The following is a 23582-nucleotide window of genomic DNA, read 5'->3' on the forward strand; positions in this document are numbered from 1 at the left end:
AGTTAGATGTAGTTAACAGAAACAGCACCGGGAAAAAGATAGCCTGAAAATACAAAGAACAAAACTGCTATTAAAACATTTAAATGCAGTTGGTGCAGACAGAGTGTGGTAAACCACTGTTACAGGGGCAGCACGGTGGCCTAGTGGTTAGCACAACCGCCTCACGGCGCTGAGGTCCCAGGTTCGATCCCGGCTCTGGGTCACTGTCCGTGTGGAGTTTGCACATTCTCCCTGTGTCTGCGTGGGTTTCGCCCCCACAACCCAAAACAAAAAAATGTGCAGAGTAGGTGGATTGGCCATGCTAAATTGCCCCTTAATTGGAAAAAATAATTGGCTAATCTAAATTTATTAAAAAAAAACCACTGACAGTATCATATATATTATGGTAATCCACTCTTACTGTATTGTATATATTGTTTGTTGTCTCTGCTGGCTCCGCCTGTGGCTCCTCCCCTCAGGCTCTGTATAAAGGTGGCCGACCTCTGGCCCTGCCCCAGTTCGGGATCTGCTGCCAGCAAGTTCTCGTTTAGCTTATTAAAGCCACAGTTTTGTTCCACAACTTGTCTTTGTTATCATTGATGGCACATCACAGAGCACTTACAATTGTCTAGCCTACAGATAGCAGTGTAAAAACTGATAAACTAAATCCTTTTGCCAAGATGTGTAAATCAAAGAAAGTGCACACGATTGCAGATGAGTAACAACAATTTCCAAAGATGAATGGTTTAAAAATTGCCCGTGATGGTGAATTTCAAGCTTAAAAACAGGTGCACAAGCGATTGTCATTGCCGCAAGCCTGCATCATTCGTTATGCAAAGGAAAACAGAAAACAAAAAAAGTGAAGCTGTCTCATTATACAGATAAAGAAACTGCTGTAGAAGACAAATGCACACTAAAAGTGAACTACAAAAGACAGTCTGAAGCACTTCCATTCATGGCGAATAATGACCGTCACCACTGATGACATCCTGAGTAAGTACAAGATATGTTCCAGTGGATTGGTTGCCTAAAAAGAGAACACACCATCAAGATTGACGAAAACGGTGACATCCAAAATGCACCAGCCCAGGAAGGTACCAGCAATGTTGAGAGACTGTCTGAATGCAGACTTGGACAGAATGGAGAAACTTCACATCACGAAAATTGAAGAATTGACAAAGTGGGTTAGTCCAATCCTAACTAGAAAAATCAGGTCTCGGGAAATCTGCAAGTCAGTTTGGATCCCAGAGATGTAAACCGGTTAGTACAGAGCGTCCTTTTGTAGAAGGATCATTTAGATCTGAAATATTAACACTGTTTCTCTCCAAAGATGCTGCCAGACCTGCTGAGTTTATCCAGCATTTTCTGTTTTCAGTAGAGCGTATTTTCTGTTGCCCACAGTAGAAGAGAACACGTGCAAGTTAGCTAATGGCAAATACTATTCAGTCTTGGATGCGAGTTCAGGCTTTTGCAGGTCAAGCTAGATGAACACAGCTCCTATCTTTGTGCCTTCAAGACACCATATGGGCACTACAGGTTTTTAGGCTAACCGTTTGGTATTAATTAATCTCCGGAGATTTTCCAAAGAACAGTGAACCAGCTGTTTGAAGGGTTTTAGAGTATAGAAACCTATATTGACGATGTGCTGGTCTGGGGAGCCACACAAGAACACGACCACCGACTGAGGCAGGTGCTGGCAAGAGCTAGAGAAAGGAACTTCAAATTGAAGAAGGAAAAATACAAAGTAGATCTTCATGAAATCAAGTACTTGGGTCATGTGCTAACAAATGAGGGACTGAAGCTGAACTAGCGTATATTTGAAGAAGTTATGAATGTGCCACCTCCAGAATGCAAGAGGTTTTTGGGAATGGTGGCCTACCTTGGGAAATTCATTCCAAACATGTCAGGCTTGACAGCACCTCTCAAGAGAGCTCCTACAAAATGATTTGGAATGGCACTGGGAATAAAGTAGTGAAGACGCTTTGAGCAGTCTAGAGAGAACTGCGACCCAGTTACCAGTGTTAAAGTATCACAATGTCAGTCAACCGGTCAATATATCAATCGCCGGTTCAAAGACCAGCTTGGGACCTGTCCTCTTGCAAAATGAGGCATCAATGGTTTATGATTCAAAGGCAATGACTGAAACACAGCTGCTTTATGCCCAAGAGAAAGAAATGCCAGCAATGGTGTTCGGACTAGAACACTTCCACAAGTTTGTCTATGGCAAAGCTATGGAGGGAGAGTCTGATCATAAGCCTCTGGAAGCTATACATAAAAAGTCCCTGAGCAATTGCGCCATTAAGAAACCAAAGATTCCTACTGTGTCTGCAAAAGTGCCAAGTTATAGTTAAATACAAACAGGGCAAAGAAATGTACATTATAGGCAACGTGTCATGTGCACACCTACTAATCACAGAAGAGGAGGACAAATAAATGGAAGCGTAGGTTCACATGCTGACAAAAAACTTAACGTGATTGGAACCAAATTGGAGGATATCAGGGAAGCAAACAAAAACGACGCCATCCTGAGAAAACTGCAGCAAATTGTGCACACAGGCTGGCCCATACATCAGAACAGAGCTTATGCTGTACAAGAATACTGGAACTTTCGTGAGGAACTTCACATCCCAGAGGGAATACTTTTCAAGGGAGAAAAGATAATAATTCCTGCAACACTGAGGAAAGAAATACTGCAACACATACATGAATGTCAGCATAGAAACATACTGAGAAGAGCTTGAGATGTAATGTATTGGCCTGGAACTGGAACATAAATCGAGGAAATAGTGAATGTGCGCTGTGTACCAAAAGTACAGTAAATCACATTATCGCTTCAACCAGTGTTCCAGAAAGAAATAAAATTGGAGTGGACTTATTCATATTTGACAACAGTGGGCACCCACTAGCCATAGCTTATTACTCAAATGTTTTATTTGAGACTGTGTTGCTGAGAAATGATAGGAAGAGCATTACTGTAATAAATTCTTTGAAATCAATTTTTGCGCCACACTGCATATCTGACTCACCTCAGATAACGGTCCACAATTCCCAGGCACAAAGTGTCACAAATATGCACAGGATTACGAGTTTTGACACAATACGTAAAGTCCTAAATATCCACAATCCAACAGATGGTGGAAAATACCATGTAGGCCTTAAAACACTTGTTGAAGAAAGCAGGAAAAAGACTAGGAACTAAAGCTTCCAACTGCAGCCCAACTGTACTTCCAAGTCAAGGAGCTGCTGTGTGCCAGCCCGGCTCAACCAGTTACAGCAGAAGCAGGAACAGTACTCTGATCAAGACACTCAACCTCTAAACTGAACATGGGAGAGTCAGAGAGGATTCAGCAAAAATGAGCCTGGAATCCTGCTGTTGTCACAGGAGAGCCAAGGGGCGCAATTCTGCCCCCCCCCCCCCCCCCAACGGCAGGTGGGAGAATCGCGGGGGCGCCGGTTGAGTCCCGCCACGCCGCCCTGGCACCCACACGCGATTCTCCCACCCCCCTAAACCAGTGCGCCGAGATTTACGGCAGGCCGCTTGTAGAATCGTAACGGGCGAGCGGCGATTCTCCGGCCCGAATGGGCCGAGCGCCCTGCCCAATACGACGTGTTCACGCTGGCGCCAACCACACCTGGTCGCTGCAGGTGTGAACAGCGCAGGAACACTGCGGGGGCAGCCTGTGGGGCGGGGGGGGGGGGCTCAAAAGGGGTCTGGCCCACGATCTGTGCCCACCGATCGGCGGGCCGGCCTCTCTGAAAGATGCACTCCTTTCCTCCGCCGCTCTGCAAGATCACTCCTCCATTACTTGCAGGGCGCCTGCGGGGAGGACGGCAACTGCGCATGCGCAGGGTTTGCACCGGCCAACCTGCGCATGCGCGGGTGACGGCATTTACGCCGCGTAATTTACACGGTGCCAAGGCCCGCCGCGCGTAAATGACGTGGCGCCGCTCCTAGCCCCCCGGGTGTGGGAGAATAGGGGGCGAGGAGCGACCTCCGACTCCGGTTTTCGCTCTGGCGTCGGCACTTAGTCTCCCGTTGGGTGAATCCCGCCCAAGGTCTTAAAAATGGAAAAAAAATGAAACGCAACTCTGCTCTGAACCAGGATTCGCCAGTGAAGCCACAAATAACCTGACAAAGCCTGAAAGTCCTTGAAACAATCTAAGGAGTTAAATTGACACAGAGCTGGAGAAGGTCCCTTGTTCTTCAAAATCACATCTGTCACCAATCAGAATATCCAGTGGAAGAATTGTGAAAAAAAGGAAATAAAGAGCCACAAAGATTAGTTAAAGAACAAACAAACTGATCAAAATTGAGTGAGAAAGAATAGATAAAATACTTTGTCTACTTGATTTGGTGATAGTCACAGCTTGTTTTGTTCTAACAGAAACTAGTGTTTGTGGTGAAAGAAAAAGGGGAAATGTTGTGATAATAGCCAATTGTGGACTCGGTATTAGATACTATGTAATATACTCTGTACTACATATGAGGTCACCTTACCTGGGGGTTGAAGGTCAGATGGCTCATGCCAGGAACAGTCAGATAAGGCTTCAGATGAGTGTTCGTGTTAGGAAAATGTATCATCAATAAAGACATTCCCAACCCTTCCTGACACACATTCACTCAGCAACCCCTTTCACAAACACCCCAGAAACTCAGCAGGGCCTCTCTCCAACCCCATTCCCCCATATACTCACTCACTCAGCAGCACCACTTCCCAAGTCCCCCCAGCCCCAGTAGCCCCCCTTCCCGAGCCCACATCTCCAACTCCCAGCAGCATGCACCTCTTTACAACCCTTCCCACTCCCAGCAGCCCCTCTTCCCAACTCCCTCTTTTTAAAAAAATTGGTCCTGTGATGTGGGCATTGCAGCATTTATTGTCCATCCTGAATTGCCCTTAAGGGGCAGTTAAGAGTCAACCACATTGCAGTGAGTCTGGAATCACATATAGGCCAGACCAGGTAAGGATGGCAGATTTCCTTCCATGAAGGACATTTGTAAACCAGATGGGTTTTTTAACACAGTCGACAATGGTTTCATGGTGATTTTAATTCCAGATTTTTATTGAATTCAAATTTCATCATCTGAAGTGGTAAGATTTGAACCTGGGACCCCAGAGCAGTACTTTGGGTCTCTGGATTACTAGTCCAGTAACAATATCACTATGCCATGGCCTCCCTCTGCAATCACAGCAGGCCCCAACCCACTTATCCCCCCACTCCGAGCATCCCCTCTTTCCAACCCCTTCCATTCACAGCAGCCTCTCTTCCTCAACCCACTTATCCCCTATTCCCAAACCCCTTTCCAACCCCTCACACTCCCAGAAGCCCCTCTTCGAACTCCCTCTGCAATCACAGCAGCCCCTCTTCCCAACTCCCTCTGATATCACAGCCGCCCCTCTTCCCCAACCCATTTCCTCCCCATCTCCAGAAGCCCCTCTTCCCAACTACTTCCATTCACAACAGCTCCTCTTCTCAACCCCTCACTCAGGTTTCCCTCTTCCCAAGCCTCCTTCTCCCCCACCCCCCAACCAATTCACAGGCTCCTGTTACCAAACCTCTGCCCCCTCAGATATCTCTCAGCAACCCAAAATCCTTCAACTCCAAATTCTCAGTAAGCAGCCACAAATTGCCCAGCGCCACCCTGCTGAAACCCACCAAGATCCACTGCTCCCTCCTCTCCACCAAACCTCGTTGAGACTGGTTCCACTGCTCCCCTTTCTACTGATCACAGTGGCTCCATCAAGCATTTAGTAGCAAAGTGCGCCGTCCCCATGGGATGAGTGGCGTCTCACCCAAGCCTGCTCCCAGCCTAGTTATTAGCAGAGATTTTCTAGACTTGAGACTTCCTCCTCCTAACTTTGGCAGCATTGGAGGTGTCTTTGTCACCCTGTTTTCAAATTCCTTTGTGGTCTTACCCCTCCCTACACGAATTTTCTCTGACCCCACAGCTTGCCACGATACCAACATTCATTTAATTTTGACATCTTGAGCATCCTCAGTTTTATTGCTCCACCATTGGTGGCCGTAGCTTCTTTAGGCCTCAGCTTCCGAATTCTCTCCTTAAACATTTTCACTTCTCTTTTCTCCTTTAAGACACTCCTTAAAACCTACCTCATTATTTGCTGTTCTTTCTTTTCCACATCTCGTGGTGCACAAGGTAGACTTTCATCTGTTCCCATAGGAAAGTTTTTTCTGGAACGGGTTCCGACCCACTCACCAGGGGCTTGCAGCTGGAGGGGGACTACTCCACATCAAGCATGGTTGTCTAGAAGTCTCTCCCACTCTTTCCACCAATGGCAGGTGGTACGGTTTTGAAGGTTGATCCACAACCTGTTATTGAATGCACCTTCCTTCGCCATCATGTCCTGAGGTGGGACTTTAACCCAGAGCTTCTGGCTCAGAGGCAGGCACGTAACCCACTGCACCACAAGACCTCCACCTACCTCTCTGGCCAAGCTTTTATCCATCTCGCCTAATATTCCCCTCATGTGGCTCGGTTTATTATTTGGCTTGATAATGCTCCTGTGAAGTTCATCGGAATGCCGTACACGTCAAAAGTACTATATAATACAAATTATTTTCTTTAATTCATTTACAGGATGTAGGTGTCGCTGGCTAGGCCAGCATTTATTGCCCACTCCTAATTATCCTTAAGATGGTGAGCTACCTTTTTGAGCTGCTGCAGTCCCTGTAGTGCAGGTACTGTGGCCATTTAAAATGGCCGCCCGCAAAGGATAATGGAAATTGTGTTCAGATTGGGCACAGACGATACACAGCCCCTGTGTATTGTGCAGAGGAAACCAGACCTATACAGATACTTGTACCCGTTAAAGGTCAATCACCGATTTCCCCAGGACAATGGGTCACAGATTGAAACATAGCAGCAGTAACAGACTTGGGGCGCCTATTTACCTTATTTAGGAGTGCCTACGTGCCTTGGACAATAACAACTAGGACTCGCCCAGCTATCAAGGTACCCGCCCCTAATTGGGCAGAATCGACTACGGTTATCGGAATCCTACCGATCCACTGGATCCCGAGTTGGGACTGCCCAAAAGAGCGCGAAAGATCGGAGGATAAGAAGAACTGCGCGACCAACATTCTTTATTTTTTGGGATCGGCCTCTGCCCCTACCAACTGCAACACCTTGACCAGCCAAGTTCAAGGACCCACAATCGCTACCTGAAGGACGAGCCGCAGCCTAGACGCACCTGACAACTTCCAGCCGCCACACGTGGGGATTTAGACAAAGGCCTTGTCTAACCTGCACAGAGCCGGCCACTTGAAAGTTAAGTAAAGGTCTTTTAAGCCGTTAGGTATAGTTTAAAGTGTAGCTGCATGTAGATTATTACGCATAGAACCAAGCCTGTGTTTAATAATAAACAATAATTCAACTAATATATTGGTTGAGTGGTCATTTGTCCAATACAAGGTACATACGCGCGTCTTGTGGTTCTTATTAATAAAGATAAAAGAGCAACAGTGCTGTTAGGAGGGGGTTCCAGGATTTTTATCCAGCATCAGTAAAGGAACATCGATATATTTCAAAGTCAGGAAATGAGTGACTTGGAGGGCAACTTCCAGGTGATGGTGTTCTCATGTGAGAAGTCACAGAATTCCTACAGTACAGAAGGAGGCCATTCAGCCCATCGAGTCTGCAAAGGCCCTTGGAAAGAGCACCTTACTTAAGCCCACATCTCCACCGGTAACCCCACCTAACCTTTTTGACACTAAGGGGAAATTTATTATGGCCAATCCACCTAACTTGCACATCTTTGGACTAGGGAAAGAAATCTGAGCACCCGGAGGAAACTCACGCAGACTTAGGGAGAATTTGCAAACTCCACACAGTCACTGAGGCTGGAATTGAACCCGGTATCCTGGAGCTGTGAGGGCAGCAGCACTGTGCCGCCCTTGTATCTGCTTCCCTTCTTCTGTTAGATGGGCTAGATAGTGAGATAGTTCTTCTAGTGGTCATGGATTTGGTAGGTACTGCTGAAGGAGCATTGGTGGGTTCCTGCAGTGCACTTTATACATGGGACACACTGATGCTATTGTTTGTTGGTGTTTGAGGGAGTGAACGTTTGTGTAAGGGATTCCAATTAAGTGGACTGTTCCAATCAAGCGGGCTGCTTTGTCCTGGATGGTGTTGAGCATCTTGAGTGTTGTTAGAGCTGCACTCATCCAGGCAATTGGAGAATATTTCATCACACTCCTGACTTGTGCCTTGTCGAATGTTGACAACCTTTGGGGAGTCAGCTGGAGTACTGTGTGCAGTTCTGGTTGTCACATATAGGAAGTAATTGCTCTAAAGGGTGCAGAGGAGATTCACCAAGATGTTGACTGGGTTGGAGCGTTTCAGCTATCCAGAGAGACTGGATAAACTGCCGTTGTTTTCCTTGGAGCAGAGAAGGCTGAGGTGGGACCCAATTGAGATGCAGAAAATTATGAGGGCATCCTTAGCGGAAGGGTCAATAACCAGGAGGCATAGATTTATGCTAAGGCAGTGGGTGGTTGGAATCTGGAACTCACTGCCTGAAAAGATTGGTAGGGGTGGGAACCCTCACAACATTTAGGAAGTATTTAGATGAGCACTTGAAATGCCATTGTATACAAGGCCATAGGACAAGTACTGCAAAATGGCTTTAGAATAAATAAATGCTTGATGGCCAATGCAGACACGATGGGCCGAAGGGCCTCTTTCCGCGCTCTAAAAACTCCATGATTCTAACCTACAATCCACTTATCCTATTGGAATAGTGAGATAGACAGCAGCAAAATATCCGACAAGGAAAAGAGATTACTTTCCCTGTGTGCAAATCCTTCCCTTCTAACCCCCTGTAAAATGGATTTTCCAAAGCCCCGCACTGTTAGTCCAAAATAGAAATTCACAACATTCTCTCCTGCTGCCAGGAACAGTGTTGACTGCAAATGAGCCATGCTGCACACTGCCCGATTTAAAGATGGCAGCCATGCATGCACTCTGCATACCCCTGACAAAGATGGCAATCGCACATGCACCCTTCTGCATATTGTCCCTTATAATAATGGTGGCCACTAACCTGGGTATACCATCAACATAATTGGGCATGCAGAGCAACACCGCCTTTAATTTATAGCATAGAATTACTTTCCAAATTTATTTTGTATGAAGTATTTTTATGCTGCCAGATCTCGACGTGGTTTCTGGGTTTATCAGGTTTGTGTAGTCTTCCATTGGAAGATGGTAGGCATCATTGGAAAGTCAAATGTATACTAATACTCAGCTATTTACATAGGGACACTTCATAAAGTGAAAGAATTCAAGACAGACAAATACATGTTGAACAAAACTAAGCCAACAAATCTATAAAACTGCACTTACCACCATTCTTAGAGGCCCATATTTCTTTTCTTGGGCAGCAAGTGCATTTTTAAAAGGGGTAGGTGTCCTTGGTGTGCTGTCTAAGACTGTTCGTCTTATTGTGGGTGTCCTGAATCTACAAGACATACAGATTGCAGTGTTAACTATTAAATAAACCTCATTAGGATGTAAAGAACACTTTCTAATCACTTTAGTTATAATACTTGAGACCAAGTTAGATAAAGCTGAAAAAAAGGGGGAAAAGTCATCCAGACTTGAAACGAGCTTCTTTCTCTCTCCACAGATGCTGTCAGACCTGCTGAGATTGTCCAGTATTTTCTGTTTTTTGTTGTGGTGGAAAAAAGCATTTGTTTTTGAAGTGAGGGAGAGGAAAGGGAGAAATCAAATTATGTACTTGTGTATTTTAATCTAGCTACTCAACAGCAACAAAATTTGGCTTGACGATTAGATTTATGCGTCATATTTTCTGGAAAAGCTGAGCATCCTTTTGAATCTCCTGACATCAAGCTGATAAATTTACATGTTAATAAAAGTGAGAACTTTCTATGTATAATAATCAATTCAGTCAAGTTCAAGAGATGCATAAATAGATTTATTCAGATACTAGCTGATGTCCCCAAGGAGTTACTCATGAATAGTTTCTCGAAACCAAATAGTTACTAGATTCAATTTGCTATCTATTGACCCTATGATTACATTGATGACCTGCATATACAAGTTGGCTCTATTATTTTACAATCTATCAACATATTGGAAGGAAATATTGAATCTACCCTCCCAATTTATATGCTATTTGTGAGCATTGTAACAATAACTTGCACTTATGTCACCTGTTAATACAGAACAAAGTCCCAAGACTGTTCTGCATGAAGATATTAAAAACACCTTTAAAAAAAAGTGGACACCAAAAGCTGTTTAAGGTGGCTGTACCGTATCATGTGATTTGGCAGTATATAGCTCCAGATAGTACTGAAATTCAAGCAAACATCTAATTACATATGGACAATCACCGCCACTTGTGAATTCACACATGCCCTTTGCTAAGGATGCACCGGCATCAGAAAAGACCATGGACAATAGAGGAATCAAAACTCAATGGATGCCAGATGAATGAGAAATGGATCTCATCCACCTTTTATTTTATTGTGATGGCTCCTCATTGTAACACATTGACTCTGAAATTCTTAGGGCGTGAAAAGCCATTACCCAGGATGTTTACCAGTCTAGCACATCACCTTAACTGGGAAAGGACTGTGGACTTGTCATATATCACATGGGAAAGGCAGCCAAGTTTGTTACCGTTTTAAAAAAACAGAAGCTGTTCAAAAACAGATATCAGAAAAACAATCTATGCCATCGATCCAGATTCAAGAGAACTACGCAGCCAAGGTAACATACAGTTGTTGCTTTAAAATGAGCAAGAGACCCGTGGCCCAATTTGCATCAACTTCACCTTCGAGCCAACCTCTTGGCAATTCAGCCACAAGAAGCCTCACAACTTACTGAAAATCCTCCATTCCTGCTAAAATATCAATTCACCGAAGAAAGCAAGGCCTGCTCCGAAGGAGAACAAATTAATTCCAGATTGCTATAATTTTTTAATTTATCTGTTTCTAGTCTTTGTGTGTGTGATAGTATGTTTAAAACAATAACCTTCTTTATTTAGTAAATTCACAAAATGCTTGCTGCTGGAACTATTTAAATTAGGACAAACCACTCTGAATAAGAAAATTTACACACAGAAAACAATAAAGCACAAACTCTGTCCGTGACAAGCTGCTTTTTAGTGGCATAAAGGGAAAAAGAGACAGGAGGAAATAATAGCCCAGATTTTGTGGGAGAAATAACAAGGACAACATTAATAAAAAGTAAAATCAGACATCATGGGCGGAATTCTCGGCAAGGCCCGACGCCGTCATGAAACCCGGAGAGGTTCACAACGGCGTCGGAAGCCTCTCGCGGCCCCCTATTCTCCCCTCCCCGGGGGGGATAGGAGGGCCGTACCGGGAAACTCGGTCGCCGGGCCTTGTCCCTGGCTTCAAGGCCCGGAGCGCCAAAAATGACGGCTCGGCGGCGCCTAATGACGTCAGCCGCGCATGCGCGGGTTGGACAGCTCAAACCCGCGCATGCGCGGTTGCCTTCTTTCCCCTCAGCCGCCCCGCAAGACGTGGCGGCTTGATCTTGCGGGGCGGCGGAGGGGAAAGAGTGCGTCCCCTTGAGACGCCGGCCCGACGATCGGTGGGCACCGATCGCGGGCCCGTCCCCTCCCGAGCACGGTCGTGGTGCTCGATCCCCGATCCGCCCCCCACAGGCCCCACACTTACCTGGCGAGCCATGTTCATGACGGCAGCGACCAGGTGTGGTTGCTGCCGTCGTGAACAGGTCGGGAACGACAGGCCACTCGGCCCATCCGGGCCGGAAAATCGCAGGCCACCATGAAAAACGGCGGCCCGCGTTTCTCCAAGCAGCGTGTCGCAAAACCGGACACGCCATTTTGGGGGGGGGGGGGGGGAGAGAATAGCGCGAGGTGCGGGAGCGGACCTCCCGCTATTCTCCCACCCATCGTGGTTGCGAGAATTGCAACCCCCACCCCCACAGCAATCTAATCATGTGTCTTGCAGGATCTACTGGTGATGGAGCAGGACCTTCTGGTGTCCCTTATCCCCAGCCAGAGCCAGCCCTCAGGTTACCGAGCAGCGACGAGGACACCGACATGGAGGTGACTCATATACCAGAGACTCAGGACACCCCGAAGCTGGAGTCTGAGGATGACTCGGATTTCCTGGCACAGCTGTCTCCAACGCCCTCCACCATCCCAGAGGCACTCACTTTGCTTGGGCACTTTAGTGAAGAGGCTCCAGGGACTCTTATCTGGTGCGCACCACACAAATGCTCCAGTACATCAGGTGGAGGTAGGTGAAGTGTTGGCTAGTGTAGACTTGAGAGATGAAGAGACACTTCCAACACTGATGAAGGTTCAACTCAATTTTATTAACTACTTCTAACTAACACACAATGACTGTGGGTCTTAATGATGCTAACTTAAACTAGAGACCGAAGCCTTGTCCGAACCAGTTGATTCTCTCAGCACGTGGTGTGAGTCTGTGCTGGGCTGGATGAGTTCTTGTTACACTGAGAGGCAGCACCCAGAATGAGCGGGAACCGTGGTGCCCTCTGCCTTTATAGTGTGTGTATTCTAACTGGTGATTGGCTGCGGTGTTTGTACATGTTGATTGGTCCCTCTGTGTGTCCATCAGTGTGTGTCTGCACCATGTACTGGTGTACATTATGACAGTAGGAACTCCTGAAGTGGTGGACGGTCAGAGGGCGGGCCGACCCAGGGATTAGCTGTCATCCAGACGGATTTCTGGAACACACAGTCCCATCAATCGTGGAGATGCAGTCGCAGAGCCAGGGACTACATCAGGAGTTGTCGGCGAGCATCCAGCATCTGTAGGTGGAGGAGTCCAACCGCGTGCAGGGGAGGTGGTGGTGCCAACCATACGTGCCACCCAGGCCAACACCGCGCTGGTGGAGTCCACGGTGGAGGCCTTGGGGGCAAGGATTTCGGCCATGGATCAGAATGTCCAAGGCCTGGGGAAATGTGTCCAGGCGTTGGCCGACGCCCAGGACAGGGCTGCACTCTCACAGGCAGCCATGTTAGAGCCACCTGGACATTGCAGCAGCGCTCCTGAGCATGGCTCAGTCACAGCGGTCCATGGCTAAGAGTGTCGGCAGCATTGTCCAGGCACTGGCCAATATGACAGAGAGGTTGGCTCGGTCCCAAAGGGAGATAGTGCATTCACTGGCTGATGGACGGCACGGTAGTACAGTGGGTAGCATAGTTGTTTCACAGTGCCAGGGACCCGGGTTCGATTCCCTCCTTGGGTCACTGTCTGTGCTGAGTCTACACGTTCACCCGTGTCTGCGTGGGTTTCCTTAGAGTACTTCATTTTCTTCCCACAAATCCTGAAAGACATGCTTGTTAGGTGAATTGGACATTCTGAATTCTCACTCAGTGTACCGAACACGAGACGGAGTGTGGCGACTGGGGAATTTTCATAGTAACTTCATTGCAGTGTAATGTAAGCCTACTTGTGACACAAATAAAGATTATTATGTGACACAGACTCAGAAGCTGATGACAGTCACAGCGTGATGTGGCGCTGCCCCAGACGGAGTTGCTGCACTTCCTTGTGCTCCATGGCCACTAGCATGCAGACCCTGGTTGAGACGGCAGCGGGCCTCCAGGACTCTCAGCGCCAGATGCTGGGGGAGCATCAGGGGAGCCTCAGGGGATAGCTTCGCTCTCACCCCCATCCCATGGAGTAGCCTCGGGGCCATCGGGCACCCTGAGGAAAGAGGAGGCAATGGGGCCTGTGCTGATGACTCCCGCAGGGCAGGTGTCGGAACACTGCAGCACCTCAAACTACTGCCCCTCATGGTCCTGGCGCATCTGGTGGGCAGTGGGCAAAACAGAGCGATACTACGCCACCTGGGACACCCGAAGCAGGCTGCCTCCACTCCTGAAGTACCATCTTCAGGATCCTAGGGATCCACCTAGATGTTGCGTTAGGGCTCGCAAGGCCAGAAAATTAGACACCAGTTAAGTTGACACGGGTGCAGGGCACAGTTTAATGATACGAGCTAGGGCACATATCTGTATGTATGTTTGCACATTAAACACCTGTTCACAATGTTACAACCTGCCTCTGAGCTCTGTCAGAAGGGTGTGAGGGGTGGGATGGGCTGGGTTGGCCTCAGAGGGGGTGCGGGTGGGCCTGGCTCAGGGATCGCAGTTCAGCCAGCACTCACCGCTCCGGTGTCCCCCCATCCCACCATGCCCACCACTGGACACTCCAGGGGATTCGATAGGAGCGTGTGATAGAATGACCAGCTCGCATGCAGGGCTCACCCAGGTAGACGGTAGAAAATGCACTCATGAGCAGGAGTCAGGCGTTGTCAAACGACGTGGGGCACCAGAGCCCAGCACAGAGCGGGTTGTCATCATCCTCCATCCCATGGGCCAGACCCACTGTTACTGCCAACCCAGGGCCCGCAACCCATAGTGCGTCAGTTATGTATCATGGAGGTGGTTTGCTGGCTGTGGGGGTGGCAGTGGGACGTGGTGTCCGTGCCCCTGGCCAGACCCCCCAGTAGTTAAATCTGGAGACGATTAGAGCGTCCCATGCGCGTTGGCCCTGGTGCACACGCTGTGCGGCCTCCCTTGTCTGCCTGGGCTCTATGTCCTGTCCACCCTCTCCCTACCCCGCATCCTCCTCGTCGGACGAGGGCTGGCCCTCCTCCTCCTCCTCCAGCACGTCGCCCCTCTGCTGCACGTTGTTGTGGAGGATACAGCAGACCAGCACAATGTGGGAGGCCCTTCCAGCGCTATACTGGAGGGCCCCTCCAGAGTGGTCCAGGCAACTGAACTGCATCTTCAGGATGCCGAAGCGCCGCTCGATCACGCCCTTGGTTACTGTATGGGCGTTGAAGTAGCGTGTCTCCGCGTCGGTCTGTGGCCTTCGGATATGTCATTAGTCACAACCGCAGTGGGTAACCCCGGTCGCCCAGGGGACAACCCCCCAACCATGGGTGCTCCGCAAAGAGGCTGGGAATCAGCGAGTGTGCCTGGATGAAGGCATCATGCACATTGCCCTGGTGCATGATGCATATCTGATGGTCACGCACCAGCTGCAAGTTCATTGAGTGGAACCCCTTTTGGTTTGTGCAGAGCAGTCCGTCATCTGCAGGTGCTCATAAGGCAACATGCATCCCATCGATCACCCGCTAGACGAGGGGGAATGTCGGCGAACCCCGCTGCCCTGGCATCCTGGTGCGCTCAGTCTATGTTTAAAATGATGTACAGTAGTCCCCCGTTATACCGCGCTCCGCAATACCGCGGTTCGCGATATACCGCGGGGGGGCTGATGGACCCCAACTGTCAGTTGTGTCAATTTCAGCGGCCGGCTCACTTTGATCCGGAGAGGGAAGCTGCTCTCACTGAAACAATCAGCCGGCCGCTGAAATTGACACGGCCCGCTGCCCTCTCCCTCCAATCCAACTTTTAAGTTTTAATGTTTCTGATTGGAGGGAGAGAGCAGCGGGCAGTGTCAATTTCAGCAGCCGGCTGATTGTTTCAGTGAGAGAGCAGCTTCCCTCTCTGGATCAAAGTGAGCCCCGCTGAAATTGACACTGCCGGCTGCTCTCTCCCTCCAATCGGAAACATTAAAACTTAAAAGTTGGATTGGAGGGAGAGAGCAGCCGGCAGTGTCAATTTCAGCGGCCGGCTCACTTTGATCCAGAGCGGGAAGCTGCTCTCACTGAAACAATCAGCTGGCCGCTGAAATTGACACTGCCGAGGGGGGGGCAGGTGTTGGGGAGGGGAGAAGAGGGGGGGCGGGTGTTTGGGGGGGGGAGAAGAGGGGGGGCAGGTGTTTGGGGGGGGGGAGAAGGGGGGGGGGCGGGTGTTTGGGGGGGGAGGAGGGGGGGCGGGTGTTGGGGGGGAGAGGAGGGGGTAGGGAGTGAGGAGGGGGGAGAGGAGGGGGTGGGGAGAGGAGGGGGGGAGAGGAGGGGGAGCGGGTGTTGGGGGGGAGGGGGGGAGAGGAGGGGGGGCGGGTGTTGGGGGGGGAAGAGGAGGGGGGGCGGGTGTTGGGGGGGGAAGAGGAGGGGGGGCGGGTGTTGGGGGGGGGAGAGGAGGGGGGCGGGTGTTGGGGGGGGAGAGGAGGGGGGGCGGGTGTTGGGGGGGGAGAGGGGGGGGCGGGAGTTGGGGGGGAGAGGAGGGGGGCGGGTGTTGGGGGGGGGAGAGGAGGGGGGGCGGGTGTTGGGGGGGGGAGAGGAGGGGGGGCGGGTGTTGGGGGGCGGGTGTTGGGGGAGAGGATGGGGGCGGGTGTTGGGGGAGAGGATGGGGGCGGGTGTTGGGGGAGAGGATGGGGGCGGGTGTTGGGGGAGAGGAGGGGGGGCGGGTGTGGGGGGTCCCCCCCTGCGGGTGTGGGGGGTCCCCCCCTGCGGGTGTGGGGGAGACCCCCCTGCGGGTGTGGGGGAGACCCCCCTGCGGGTGTGGGGGAGACCCCCCTGCGGGTGTGGGGGAGACCCCCCTGCGGGTGTGGGGGAGACCCCCCTGCGGGTGTGGGGGAGACCCCCCTGCGGGTGTTGGGGGAGACCCCCCTGCGGGTGTTGGGGGAGACCCCCCTGCGGGTGTTGGGGGAGAGAGGAGGGCCCTGCGGGTGTTGGGGGACGGGGGAGGAGAGGGGGCGAGCCGGAGGGTGTGGGGGGAGAGGGGGCGAGCTGGACGCTGTGGGGGAAGAGCAGGAGGGTGTGGGGAGAGGGGCGAGCCGGAGGGTGGGGGGGGGGGGTGAGAGGGGGCGAGCAGGAGAGTGTGGGGGGAGAGGGGGCTAGTTGGAGATTGTGGGGGGAGAGGGGGCTAGCCGGAGGGTGTGAGGTGGGTGGGGGAGGGGAGAGGAGGAGGCAGAGCCCAGTGGGTGTTGGGGAGAGGGGGCGAGCCGGAGGGTGTGGGGGGGAGAGGGGTCTAGTTGGAGAATGTGGGGGGAGAGGGGGCAAGCCGGAGGAAAAAAAAAAGAAATTGACACTGCCGGCTGCTCTCTCCCTCCAATCAGAAACATTAAAACTTAAAAGTTGGATTGGAGGGAGAGAGCAGCGGGCAGTGTCAATTTCAGCGGCCGGCTGATTTCAGTGAGAGCAGCTTCCTTCTCCGGATCAAAGTGAGCCGGCCGCTGAAATTTTAATTGGATCCACGATGGGGGTTTTAAATTTATTTTAAAATCTATGCTTGCGCTTCCCATTGTGAGTCTACGGGGGTCTGACCTCTCCCCCCGCCCCCCCGTAGACTCACAATGGGAAGCGCAAGCATAGATTTTTAAATAAATTTAAAACCCCCATCATGGATTTCCGCGGCTCGGTTACAACGCGGGTTGGGGTCTTGGACCCCAACACCCGCGTTATAAAGGGGGACTACTGTATTAGGGCGTCTGTGACAGCAAGGATGCACCTGTGCACTGGGAGATCCCGGACAGGTCCCCACTCAGTGCCTGGAAGGAGCCTGTGGAGTAAAGATTCTCCTTCAGGGCCACCGGGAGCAGGTGTCCTTCCTCCAAGCCCCTGTGGTGTCAGGTGCACCATGATCTGGCAGTGACGTTGCTCTGTCCCCCTCTTCAGCTGTCATCTTCAACAGGCACTGCCGATACACACGAGGCTTCAGGCGGCGCCTCTTTTACACCCACAACTCCTCAGCCTGTTGGGCGGCTGGCTCTCCACTCTCAGCGGTTGCCTCCTGTTCCTCTGGAGTATGCTCCGCTGCTGCAGTTTCCTCCTCCTCAAGCAACATCAGCTCGTACAGTCGCAGTGCATCCCACAGGGCTCCGGCAACTAGGAGGAAGGCCACCATTGCTGGTTGTATTCCAATATCCATTGTCTGCAGGAGGTACAGGGTGGCCCTGTTTGTCACAGTTGATTCTATCCCCGCATGTCATCCCCTCCCCCATCCCTGCATCCATGGCCCCGTCGGTGCTGAGCCCCAATTTGGGGGGTGGGGTGGTCCTCTGGCCCTGGCACCCGTCCCTGCTGCCAGGGGTACTATCGGCTGGCACTGGCCTTGCCAGCAATGAGCTCTGCGGCCCCTGTCTCCCCCCCCCCCGGCTACTGTGCACATTGCCCTTGGGTGGGTCATGTGAGGCTCCGCCAGCAGGTGGCGGCCGGTTTGGGGTGTGCGGGGGAGAGGTTGTACGGTGAGGGTGGGGCCAGAATGAGGAGGCGGTGACTGTGTTACGGACACCCATACAGCCAGAGTCAGTCTGCATTACGAGGGGTCAAGGCAGGTGGTCAGTGGGGTGCGCATCAAGATGGCTGCCTCGCAGGCTGTGGCAACACCACATGGGGGGAGGGGGGTCACCCTGGCCCATCCCCATCTCTTCGTCGTCGCCCCCCCCCCCCCCCCCTCCTGCCCCCCACCGCTCCCCTCCGAGCCAGTGTCAGGACTGGCAGCCCAGTCACACCTCTCCGTTTACTACCTCTTCTCTCTCCCTCATCAGATACGGTGCCTGTTTCTCGATTTCTAAAAGCACAAGTGAACTTCCCCATCGGGAATTCCCTCCAGTGGAGCCCGAGAGTCACAGAGGCCCCGGAGAATACTGGTCAGGCCCGCTAATGACATGCCAACGGTATTTACTATACGTGTGGAGTGGAACTCATTGATGTCGCTGTTGAGGCACCAGAGAATTGTAATTTGCCGTGAAATCAGCCCCGCCACAATTTCTGCATCAAAACCAATTTTCCACCCAATCACGTTGCACAATTCTAGCGTCAGCCGATGGAGAATCCCATCCATGCAATAGCATGTAGCTGCAGCACTAACATAGAACAGTACGGCACAGAACAACATGATAAATGATCAATATAAAGATCGGACTCGTTCATTACAGTGCAAGCGCTTTTTTAATAGCATCATTCATTTGGTCAAACAACATCTCATGGCATTGAAAATTATTTTTTTACCAGTATGGATGCTTATTCCTTCAGATTTTAGTTATTGTTGGAGATTTTAAAATGATAAAAAATTGTTTCTGTTACTTATCTCATCCTTATTCCCACCTTTCTTTACTTGTCTATATTATGTTTCTGTACATGATTTGCCATTAATTGTTCTGATTTATATTTCCTGATTCAGAGTTTGCATGTTTTATCAAGAATTCAGATTGGTTAAAGAGATACTCAGACACAGTTGCTTGCCCTTTGCACACAGATTTGCTGTACTGAATTGCATTTTTAATTACTCCAAATTTCAAGGCAAATGTCCATAGAATGTCTGGACAAGTGTAAGAATGGCTCCACGATTTGCTTGAAGTTGATCCCAAAATAGAGGTCAGGAGGAGCGATGGCCAAAGGTTTGGTCAAAGGGTTTTAAGGAGAGCTCGAAAGGAGGAGAGAATGGAGGAGAGGTTGAGAGTTTAGAGAGGGAATTCAAATAAGTATGGAGCACCTTCAATAGAGATGCAAAGCGAGGGGTATGTACGAACAGAATTGTTATGGTGCAGAAGGTGGCCATTTAGCACATCTTTTCTGCACCAACTGTCCAAATGAGCCCATGGTTTTGTGCCATTCCCTTGCTTTTTCTCTGTACCCCTTCTTATTGTTTCTATTCAAGTAATCGTCTAATTCCCTTGAAAGTCTAGATTGAATCCACCTCCACCACACTTCCAGGCAGAGCATTCCTGATCCGAACCACTTTAAATCTGTACCCTGCTCTTGATCCTTTTACATGCAGCCTATAATGATCTATCAAATCTCCCTTGGCCGTCTTTCTCCAAGGACAACAATGGTAACCTCTCCAATCTATTCTCATGTGTTCAGATCCTTCCTATAGCATGGTGCCCAGAACTGTACACAATATTCCAGCAGAGGTCTAACCAGTGTTTAGCATAACCTCCTTGGACCCCATGTCCCTACAAAAAAGGCCTAGGATACTGTATGCTTTATTATGCTCTCTCCACCAGTTCTGACACCTTTAATAGTCAGATGCTCTTACCTAGGGTAGAAAAGTCAACTACTAGGGTCATAGGTTTAAAGTGGTGGGGAAAAGTTTAGAACAGATGTGCAAGGCAAGGTATTTACACAGAGGGTGGTAAATATATGGAACGCGCTGCCTGGAGGTGGTAGGAGCAGGCACAATAGTGGCATTTAAGGGACATCTAGACAAACAGATGTGAAGGATAAAGGGCGGAATTCTCCGATCCCGTGCCGGGTTGGAGAATCGCTGGGTGCGTGGGAAATTCCCGCCACACCGCTCCGACACTGTGCCGCGGATTCTCCGGCGACCGGAGAATCAGCGGCAATCGCGCCTGCGTGGTGTCGGTCGGGGGCCACTGAACTAGGACCCCGCGGCGATTCTCCGCGGGCGACAGCCCGAACTCCCAGTGAGTTCTGCTGGCGTGGTTCTAACCTGGTACCACCCGGTGGGAGCTCGGACCCGCGACCGCTGTGGACATCCTGGTGGGGGGGGGATCTGACTTTGGTGGCCTCCATGGGGTTCAGGCCCGCGATCGGGGGTATTCGATTGACGGGCGGGCGCGATCTGGAGGGGGCATCCGATCGGCGGCCGTGATCTGGATGGGGGGCCCACCTCTTTCCGCGTGGCCCGCTGTAAAGTTCCCGACATGTTGCTCCGCGCGGAGACGGCAACCACGCGCATGCGCCGACGCGGACCTGCACCGGCTGTGCAGGGTCGTCTTTCACCGTCGGAGCAGCACGCAGCTCTCCGGCGCCCTGCTTCACCCTGAACAGCAGTGAATTGCTGGGCCAGGAGGGGTACATCAATCCAGTGTCAACACTTGGCCAGGAATTCGGAAAATCCTGGCCACGGACTCCGTAAGTGCAGGCTGTTTTGGTTTTGGCAGGTACCATGGTTGGCGCAGGCTTGGGGTGGCCAATGGGCCTGTTCCTGTGTCCTAATGATCTCTGCACATATACAGCCAGGTCGCTCTGCTCCTGCACCCCTTTATGAGTTTTACTCTGTATTTTATATCATCTCTGCATGTTCTTCCTACCAAAATGCAACACCTCATACTTTTCTGCATTGAACTTCATCTCTCACCTATCTGCCCACACCACCAACATGTCTATGTCCAAAGTCAGAGGAATGGGGAACAGCGGAGATGTAAAAGAAAGGTCATTATAGGCTGCATGCGGTTATAGAGATAAAGAGAAAGGTCATGAGATTTAAAATAGGAGGATTAGAATTTTCAATTTGAGGCATTGGGAACAATCGGAAGTCTATGCTGGTCAGCAAGGACAGGAGTAACAATATGAAGTGTCTTGTATTTATTTTTGATAGCAAAATGCCCCAAAAGATGGTTGTTGAATGGAATATGCCATAGGCAATAGAATTTTTGATGAGCTAAAATGGAGCGAGTAGAATTGTTGGGCCTGGAGCTAACAGTGATGTGGATATGTTGAGAGAATGGTGGAGTAATGTTAGGGAAGTTAATATGGGCATCTTTATGATGGAATGTATTTGGGATCAGAATATCAGCTCACGGTCAAATCGGGTACTAAGACTCGTAGTGTACTGGAGGTAGAACTAGGTGTTGTTGTGATATGCCTGTAGATATTATTACATGTACTCAGCGGTGTGATCTCCCACTCGCAGGTGACCATGTACTCAGCAGTATGACCTCCCACCAGCAGGTGGCGTCAGATATGTCAGGTGCCATCTAGCTACCAGCAAAAGATTGTAAGGCATACATGAGGACAGTCGTACGTAAGGTTAATTGCAGGAGAGTCTAAAGTAACTCTATGATAACTTGGTCTGTATCTGATCGTTACCTTACTACGTGTACATTAATAAATCCTAGTTCTGGCTAAGTCACCAGCAGTTCTGTAGATTCATTGCAAGACAAGATCATGGAACAAAATAGGTGTCAGTAGAATACACACAGAAGTTTGCAAAAGATGATATCAAGGGGAAGAACTTAGATGAAGAAATGAACAGACTGGACCGCACGGTGATTAGCAGTTGCATCACAGTGCCAGGGAACCCGGGTTCAATTCTGGCCTTGGGTGACAGTCTGTGTGGAGTTTGCACGTTCTCCCATGTCTGTGTGGGTTTCCTCCGGGTGCTCCGGTTTCCTCCCACAGTCCAAAGGTGTAAAGGTTAAGTGGATTGGCCATGCAAAGTTTCCGCTTATTGTCCAAACATGTGCACGATAGGTGGGGTTATGGGGATAGGGTGGGGGAATGGTCCTAGGAGGGGCTCTTTTAGAGGGACAGTGCAGACTTGATGGGCTGAATGGCCCCCTTTTGCACTGTAGGGATTCAATGGATTCTTCTTCGATGGACACTGCTACTTCCTTGTCTAAGTGGAAAGTTTGTGTTCACAGGGCTCATTCTGAATGTGCTTTCAAAATGTGATTTCCACCTATTTTGAACTTAGTCAATTTTGATCTGCATTTCTCTGCTGTCACCCTTCATTACTTAACCAAGGCAACTTCTGCAGCTCTACCTTGGACATCCAACGAGGAACAAATTGATCTGCAACACCAACAGCCACTGCCATATGCGTCAACATACCATTCTATAGGGCAGAGATGGGCAAGGAGATACAAATCAAAAGGAGATGATAACTCCAACACAGGGTATACATTCAGACACCAACACAGAGTATACATTCAGGCACCAACACAGGTTATACATTCAGAGAGTCAGCTTTCTTGGTATGAGAAACAGGAGCCTCAGGGTTTTGCGCAGGTCACTGCTGACATCTGCAGCCTCCTGGAACAAGGCCTGTTTCTAAGAGGGCTAGATCGGCATGCATTACCAATAGCCATTCAACTCCATCCAGGGGTCTGCTGGTTACTTATCCAGGATTTCACAATAAGGTGCCTGCAAATGCATCTCCCAGGTGACTGATGTAATGTTTTTCAAGGCTACCACTTGGGTCCACTTTGATACTGAGGAGATCATTCAGACCCAGGGCTCTCCTATTTCCTGCCGTGATTGGATTCCCACAGGTAGAGGGAATCAGACTGCACATTAAGGCACCGTCAGATTATCATGGGGTATTTGTTGATTGAAAAGGTTTGCTGAACGTGCAGTTCAGGTACCTGGTCAGACTTGGAGGCAGCCTTTCAATATGCACCAGGTAGAGTGTCTGGAATGATATGGGGTCTGCTGCACCTTGTACAAAATTGCACTTCAGAGAGGACTGGAGCGGAAGGAGGAGAATGGCAATGATCACTCTGCAGCCCCAATAGGAGGAGGATCCTGATATGGCCAGCGCACCTACAGCTGTTCACTTAGCTGCCAGGGAAGCTCACAGTCAACTCAATTAGTATGCTTGAGATAACCCGAGTATGGGTTGGTCCCATGGGCACAGTGCTGCCTACTCACCCTGGCTGCCCTGAGGGGATCGTGCAGTTTTCTTTCCTGCATTGCTGGCCGGTCCAGGTGGTGTTGCTGATGGCACTTACTGCCTCTGCCACCTGCACCCAGACACGGCAAACGCGGCGGCTGGCAGCCTCCATCCCGGGCTGGGGTACAGGTCACCGTCCACGGTGTCCAGTAGTGTTTCAAGTTCGGCATCCATGAACTATGGTTCCGCTCTCCTTGCTGCCATCTTGTTGGCTGGGATGCTGTGTGTGGGGAGTGAAGTACGTATATGTGGCTGCAGCTCGTCAGCCTCCTGAGTATCGATCACGAATCGGCACCATTTCTTACTGGAATCGATTGT

At 50.2% G+C, this 23582-nt stretch overlaps 1 protein-coding gene across 5 annotated transcripts in view; it reads right to left on the reverse strand.

The window, feature by feature from the left end:
* The window catches only part of mybl1 (v-myb avian myeloblastosis viral oncogene homolog-like 1), a 174476-nt gene that overhangs the window by 37307 nt on the left and 113587 nt on the right, over window positions 1–23582 (reverse strand). For all 5 annotated transcript variants that reach the window (XM_038809506.1, XM_038809507.1, XM_038809510.1 and 2 more), the window contains one exon: window positions 9344–9458. In XM_038809506.1, the coding sequence (XP_038665434.1) occupies window positions 9344–9458 (115 nt within the window). The remainder of the gene's footprint in view (window positions 1–9343; window positions 9459–23582) is intronic.

Source organism: Scyliorhinus canicula, chromosome 10 (assembly GCF_902713615.1).
Source record: "Scyliorhinus canicula chromosome 10, sScyCan1.1, whole genome shotgun sequence".
NCBI classification, from domain to species: Eukaryota; Metazoa; Chordata; class Chondrichthyes; order Carcharhiniformes; family Scyliorhinidae; genus Scyliorhinus; species Scyliorhinus canicula.